This window comes from Zerene cesonia, chromosome 18 (assembly GCF_012273895.1).
Source record: "Zerene cesonia ecotype Mississippi chromosome 18, Zerene_cesonia_1.1, whole genome shotgun sequence".
Classification (NCBI taxonomy): Eukaryota; Metazoa; Arthropoda; class Insecta; order Lepidoptera; family Pieridae; genus Zerene; species Zerene cesonia.
This window is the reverse complement of record NC_052119.1, coordinates 5,862,435-5,869,944: the sequence shown is the minus strand read 5'-3', so window position 1 is coordinate 5,869,944 and position 7,510 is coordinate 5,862,435. Positions and strand designations below refer to the sequence as shown.

General features: G+C 30.1%; 2 protein-coding genes across 2 annotated transcripts in view; one reads left to right on the top strand and one right to left on the bottom strand.

Annotated features, from left to right (window-relative positions):
- Window positions 1-2,705, top strand: part of LOC119834075 — a 19,367-nt gene extending 16,662 nt beyond the window's left edge. Inside the window, exons 8-9 of the mRNA XM_038358357.1 lie at window positions 1,118-1,125; window positions 1,293-2,705. Of these exons, the coding sequence (XP_038214285.1) occupies window positions 1,118-1,125; window positions 1,293-2,525 (1,241 nt within the window). The 3' untranslated portion in view covers window positions 2,526-2,705. The remainder of the gene's footprint in view (window positions 1-1,117; window positions 1,126-1,292) is intronic.
- A 1,933-nt stretch (window positions 2,706-4,638) lies between these two features.
- LOC119833969 (testis-expressed protein 10) lies at window positions 4,639-6,895 on the bottom strand. The gene is made up of 2 exons (XM_038358226.1): window positions 6,346-6,895; window positions 4,639-6,246 (listed from the first exon to the last, which is right to left on the bottom strand). Exons 1-2 carry the CDS (start codon window positions 6,709-6,711, stop codon window positions 4,672-4,674), a joined length of 1,941 nt encoding a protein of 646 aa, XP_038214154.1. The 5' UTR covers window positions 6,712-6,895; the 3' UTR covers window positions 4,639-4,671.
- Window positions 6,896-7,510: the final 615 nt, after the last annotated feature.

The window sequence follows — 7,510 nt, the reverse complement described above, 5'->3', positions numbered from 1 at the left end:
ATGCAATTCTTTTTATCAAGTTATCGTAAGTGAAGACTCATGCACGGTCGAGCCGATCAAGCGCCCGCGGGTCGCCTAAGTGTGCTGATCGTGCTCTTTGTTTACGCGGTTGTCGATGTTTCTGTGTTTCTTTATAAATGGCGTGTGGGGAGGGAGACGGTGAGATAGGATTTGATGTCATGAGAGAAATTTGAGAATGCAATCAGTTTTTTAAGTTGTCGTAAGCCACTAATGCCAATTATCTGCTGATTGTGCTAAATATTTTGAAATAGATGCTTGGATCGGGAAGCGTCAAAAAATATTATATATTCATTTTTACAAGTATATGCATTTGTTAATGTATGGTTTTGTAAAGATTATTCCTTTCCAAACTGGTTATGTCATATAATGGGTAATAGTTAATTTGTTGTACAATAAAATTATTTCAGAAGAACGCTCAAGTTTTAACATGGTTTTCGTCTAAATACATTAATTAACCAATATGCTCACAGCCATAATTTTAAGGCCACTATTATATCTTAAACGTTGACCCAAGATCATTTTTAGTTTGTTCTTTAAAATCGCTATATAATGTAGGGTTTAAAGATTTACGTACATTTTAACTTGTAATACTAAACCAGAGGTAGTGAAAAAAAAAACTTATATAAAGCGATGTACGCGTGTTTTGTATTTGTTAAAAAGTAGGGCTTAAAATGTAGATTGATGTCTTTATATAGAATAGAATATAATTATATCATATATTATAAAGAATGACTGCCATAATATAACATTGTTCATCTTATTTTATAATGTAATTAACGAGTTGTCAAAACAAAATTATGTTTTCAAAGTTTAAAAGGTTCCTTTTGTATGAAATTTCTAAATGTGATGCTCATTATTTGGAAAATTGGTCATATATAACAATAACGATTATCAGAACGATATAGAGGAAAGCTCACATTTTAATATAATATTTGCGAAATAAAATTTTCTATAATAAGTACATACATATATATATAAAAGAGAATGTCAGGGTAGGATTGGTGCTGGTTAAAGATTGTAACGGTATATGAATAAAGGATTGAATTACAAAATATATATAATTAATAGGCATAAAATATATATACATAACTTATAGGAAATCCAGTATAGAAAAATGTGTTTATTGGTCTAAGAAATTGAAAAAATATCCCATACTTGCTTATATATTTTTTTTTATTGCATGTAATTTTATAGTTATAGTTATACTATATTAATTACAATATATATAATAATATTATTGTGCTGAATAAGTCTGTTATAGCATTTATTAGTTTATGTATTCTTTGTTGAATGTATTATTTAATATTAGATTTAGAGATATTACTTTTTATTTAAAGGATAACGAAGTGATCATCGAGGAGCTTCAGGAGGATAATTCGTTTGATAATACGATGCCCCCTCTTCTTTCTATATCCTCTCCTTTATACCTATCCCATACTGTCCCGCCATTCATTTACCAATATGTAGGAGACCAAGTTAAAATTATTCAAGTTTTAGGCAATCCTGCGAATATTACTGAGAAATGTGATTCCGGTTTTAGAGATGTTTTTAAGGAGGAAAACGTTCAGAACATAATGAATAGAGACGGCATAACTGTTCAAAAAGATGATGAATCTTACATTTCTTTTACTCCTCAGAAAACAGATATTGTCAAAGATAAAATGACTGTGTCTGATGAAAAACCCATACCAACAAATTTATGGAAAGAATGTAACGAAAAACAAGAAATGGATGTGTCAGATGAATTTCTTGATACGGTGAGCACTTGTTCTTCAGAAAATGATAATTATTCAACTGAGAGTGATGATGAAGCATCTTACGGAACACCCGAGCCAACGCCTAAATCTATTAAAAAATCTGTAAAAGGCAAATATGGAAAGAGTAAAGCTCCATCACCTCCAAAAATTAGTGATATTGATACACTACCTAAAAAGGAATTAGCTTCGATGGATCTAACTCAAAACGTACAAGATAATGATACGACAGTAATTAATAATGAAGTATGTGATGTCTTTCTTCCTAGTCAGGATAATATATTAAAAGACAATCTACATATAGATGTTAAACCAGGAAGGGCTAAATCGAAATCCCCCTCTCGATTACCAATAGGAAGTAATATCGTATTAGGCAAATTATTGCACTTTCCAAGTAAACTAGCTTTTTGGAACAAGGGAGATGAGAAATCTAAATCTGACATATCCATTTCTTCCGGAAATGAAAGCAGACGATCTTCGGATAGAGCCAATGATGAATTCCAAAGTAGCTTGGATGTAAGAAATCTGTCAAATGATAAAACTATAGAAGTACCTCAAATAACCACACCTGATGACGATGATAAAATAAATAACAAAGATGCTGGAAAAGAAAATATAACGCAAGATATATTGGAAAAAAGTGATGAATTGCAAAAGATTATAGATGCGAAATTAGAAAGTCATCCGGAATACAAATTTGTCCCTTTACATGATGAAATTGAAACCGCTGCAAAGAGCACAGATGTGTAGAATCCTCCTAATGTTCCAATTCAGTTTATTGCGGTGCAGGCGGACCAGTATGTTCACTTTTAGTTTTGTGAGTTTTGCATGGAGTTATGCAAATTGTGTTTTATTGTTTTACCTATTTATTTCAGCCTTAGAGCGATATGCAACTGTCATAGTTTGCGTATATTTTTAATAAATATATATTTTATTAAATAAATATATATTTTACTCAAAAATGATATGAGTAAAATATATAATTAATTTACTTAAAAAAAGCTCAAGACAATTTTATGAAAACTACTGTTATCTTAAAAAAATATTGTCAGCCTCAATATAGAAACCTTTTAATAATTCGTGTGTGCTTCGCTATGACATATGTGTATCGTTTTATATTTTCTTTAATTTGCTGCATATATGTAAACCCCTATTTTAATTAATTCCATTAACTAAATTTCATAATAATATTTACTAAATATATTTAAATTATGAGTGTTTATGTAGTATATTCTTACCTATAACACTAAGCATTATGTAGTTGTTAGTAAATTTACCTGTGTGAGTTTTTATGTATGCTTATCTTCCTTTAATTGAAACCATATTATATATTTTTAATAAAACACTAAATCAATCCCCAATGTTCCTAAAATAAAGAATAGACTGATATGTATATAGTATGGATTTGAATGTTGAAGTATCGCTTACGCTTTTTATTATTTTAAAAGATTTTTTTTTATTTACAGGCAGTGCTGTCGGCTTCTGCTACAATACCTCGCGCAAAAAAATCTAGTAAAAGGAAAACACAATAAACACATTCAAAAAGTATTACATATATATCAGTATATTATTACGTGAAGATGTCTTGCTGCTTTAAATTTAAATAGATTGAATCTTTAACTATGTTGATTTTTGCATGTTTTGTTTCAAATCGTTTCGTGCAATGTGAGGTCACAAATATACAGAAGTTACCAATATTTAAGCATAAAATGCACATAGTGAGTTAAGAGGCGTTTCTTTTTATGAGATGATGTTCTCAAAAAATATTTAAACCAAATATAATATGTATTATATGGTAGCAATAGCAAGTTAACTACGCAGAAATTATACTCATTGTAAACATATCACCCCTCTGTTGTGAGCTATAAAACGGGAAGGTTTATTTGCTCTTTCATTGGTAATATATATTTTAGCCAAAATTTGCCAAATTTTATGTAAACTGAAACATCAATATTTAATATAATACGTCATAATATTTAAATCGTAGGGTGTTAGAAGAATAATATTTAATATGACCTAGTCTTATTCCTTTGTACTGAAGGATTTGCAAGTCCAAAGAGCTTGTACACAATCAATTTACAAGATCATTATTAAAATATATAATTATCGTTTTGTATGTTTGCAAGGTTATAGTGTCGAATATTACTTGCTATATCCTTTATAATAAACAGTTGCAATTGCATAGGCATTAACTATTTAGGCGAATCATAATTGCTTCCAATTTTATATTGTAAAAAAATCCTGTGTCCTTTTTTTTATTATTCAGCAACCTTAAAGACATGATTGTATTTTTATGGCAGAGCAAGCAAAGATGATGTATGAAAATATTTAATTGCACTGTTTGAATAATCGTGGTATGAATTTTTTTAATATGTTTTTTTTCTGAACATGCGAAATAATTAGCCAAGACAGTATTATTGATAATATAAAGGAATATTTTTAATACATTGTAGAAATGTAAAAGGAGTGTTGTAATCAAAAAATTGTTTATGCCATGTTATGTTCTTAGGAGTTGAAAATGTTCCTTCATAAGATTAGTTATAATTGATTTAAAATAATTAAATTATGATAGCACAAAATGCTCATGAGTAAAGAGTGAGCCATGACATTATATTAATATACAAATTGTGTCCAAACAATGTAGCAATGTTTCGTTTAAATATTTGAAATCACAATAGCTACCTATACCTACCTACTCAAATTTAAATTTATACCAGCCAGAGATTTAGGTGTTGAGAGGCTTATTGCTTCAAGTGTTGTGTGCACCTAACTAATAAAGTATAACTGTAATTAAATTATTTCATCTATGCAGATTATGAATAAATTAATATTTGCGTTTTAATGGAAATAAAATTATGAAAAAGTATGTATAATAGTTTTATTTATAAATATGACATTACAAGATACCACCACTCTTTAATCTCAAAGTATCAAAGATAAATTTACCATGATCGCTTCTATATTCATTATTGAGTAATTGATTCTCCAATAAATTTAATGTATCTGCATCCCATGATTTTATCCAGTAAAGTAGAGATAATAATTTATGATAATCATTATCATTTTCACAATCACTTATCATTATTTTCGGTAAGTTGGTAATGATGTTTAGAAGCTTTGGTTTCAACACAGAATTAAAAAGTGCATTTTTGCTAACTGCAAATTTGTGAATAATGTCCACACTTTGCAATGTAAGAGATTCTCCAAGGAGGATATCGGGCAGGTTTTTCAACCATTGTTCAAATAACGTATTGGAGTGGAAATGTGCTAGTTTATCATTCATAGCTATTTGACACAGTAAAGTAAATATTTGTTGATGGATATCATCACTTTCTCTTCTATTAAAATATACTTCAATGATTTTTTTAAACAGTGAATCCATAACTACGGTTGTTCTTGTCCAACCTGTTATTTCTTTTGAAAACATTGATTGCAAGATTTTAAAAATGATCTTATTCACATTTTGAACTGATTTGTAATCAAGCACCCTTTCTATATAGGCAACAACTGTGTTTATGAGTTTGCTATCTTGTGCAATATTTATACGAGGATTTAACATTATAAACAAGTAACAGATTTGTAGGTTTTCTATGGTTAATTTGGGATCAGTGATAACATCTTCCATGCTATTTTCATTGCTTTTTGTCTGCTTTGTTCTAACATTTGTCACATATGGAAATGAATTGCATATATTTTGACTAAATAGTGCTTTATACTTCTGGCAAAACAGTTGTTCTATGTTTGAGCTGGGTGTTCTTTGATGATAGAATCTGACAAGGTCCCATATAGTGGATATCACTTCTAGTATATGTCTCAGTAATAAAGCAGCATCTTCAGTTACAACAGTCTCCATGCGAGTACCAGATTGTGCATTAGGACTTGCTTCTAGCCATGTTTCAAACAGTAAAGGCATCAGGGTCTCAATATATTCCCTGAACTTATCAACTTCATCAATTTGCAGCAAATTTTCTGAACTCTTTGTAGAGAAACAAGACACATGGCAAATAGATGTATAAATTGGATTAAATAAAGGATAGTGATTAGACCCATCCATGTTAAAACTTTTAGTTTTTGAGTCATCTGACTTCTCAATAAGTGAAACTTTGTTGTAATCAGCAAATTTGTGTAAAAAGCCTTTTAATCTGTCTAGAACTTTAACCCTCCATTTGACACTAGTTATTTGACTGTTGAGATTAATAGTTAATGTTCTTCCTGGTTTGGCATCAGTGCGCAATTTTGAAATCATATCCAAAAAATTTGGTATTATTTTGTGAAAATCTTCTGCAGCTTTTTCTGGAGCACATGCTAACAGTATATCTAAGAATAAAAGCGAATCCTCTTGAATTCTATTATCAATATGAGTCATGGCACTTCGTAGGTATGTTGACATGATATCAAAAAAAGGTTCAATCTTTTCAGTTTGAATATTTGATAATACTAAATGAAGGACTTTTAATGCAGCTTGCCGAACCTGTAATATAAAAAATTAACCATATGTGTATACCAATGAACAATCAATGAGTACAAAATAATGTTCCTGTTCTAAAAGAAATGTGGTAATTTAACTTACATTTTTTTCCACATTTAATATCAGAGCGCTCACACCCTGAATAACAGGTCCAAGGCTTTGCTCAAGAATATCTGTGTTGGAACTTATGATTTCCTTAAGGCCATCAAGTGCATCAGTACGTGACTGAGCATTGAAATGATTGAGTCTTGATAACAGTTCTTTGACATTAAGTTTTCTAGTAGATAGGGCCTCCGTTTGAGCATGTTTTTTCAATTGTTCTTTGATTACTATCTTTTTAACTTTGAAATTAGTTTTTGTAACATTTGTTCCTTTGGGTAATTCTTTGTCTTTTTTACCTTTCAATTTTGTTTTCGACTTTTCTGCCTTTAGAAACTTTTTATGGCGAGTTGCACCTGTTTTATGCATTGTCAAGTAACCAAAGTAACAGCTATTTTACTGTGTGAATGAAAACTATAGCTACAATAAAATATAGCAGTGGTTCTATGAACTATTTATGAATCCATTCCATTTTAATCAAACCACTTATACAACAATGCGTTTTCTGGAAAAGATTTACAGGTTAAGTACAAATTGCAGCCGGTTTTTGACATAAATCTGTCAAAACATAAATATGACATCGGTCAGTGTGTCGCTGTCTTTGTGACAATGTCATCACTCACGTGTCACGTATTGTCATTGATGTTTGTGTTGCCATTTGCCATTAAACAAGTTTTATTAGGTAGTTACCTACGCAAGCTTAAAGGCAAATAAATAGGTAAGATATTTATATGATCTACCAGAAAAAAAACGTGTTTCACTAACGTTTTATTTAAATTATATGATAGCTTTCGTTTCTGGCTTTCTGTCCGCGCACTTAAAAAATCAATATGTATGACATGTTACACCGCGGCACAGATAAAATAAGGCTATGACCGCGGTAAACAGCAGCCTATACGCTCCTCCTAACTATATCCAGACACAAAAACCATGTCAGAAATGCAAGATTGCAACGTGAATTACTTGAAATAAAGATAAAAAAAATTGCTTCCAAGATATAATAACTTGAATTGAGTGAAGAATGGCTATTTTGTAATACTACCATTATAGATCATTAAGCAATCGGGCGAATCTATGGTTAAGAGTTACTAAAATGTAATATCAAATTTTTTGTAACACTTTATAGGGTACCAAAAAATTTATAAAGTTAAGTTAGTGCAGCTGATAA

Excerpts from the sequence above, each read along its gene's own strand:
- LOC119833969 (XM_038358226.1), bottom strand. The coding sequence starts at position 6,711 with ATGCATAAAACAGGTGCAACTCGCCATAAAAAGTTTCTAAAGGCAGAA. Across the intron at positions 6,247-6,345 it reads TATTAAATGTGGAAAAAAAT|GTTCGGCAAGCTGCATTAAA; the intron begins GTAAGTTAAATT and ends TTTATATTACAG.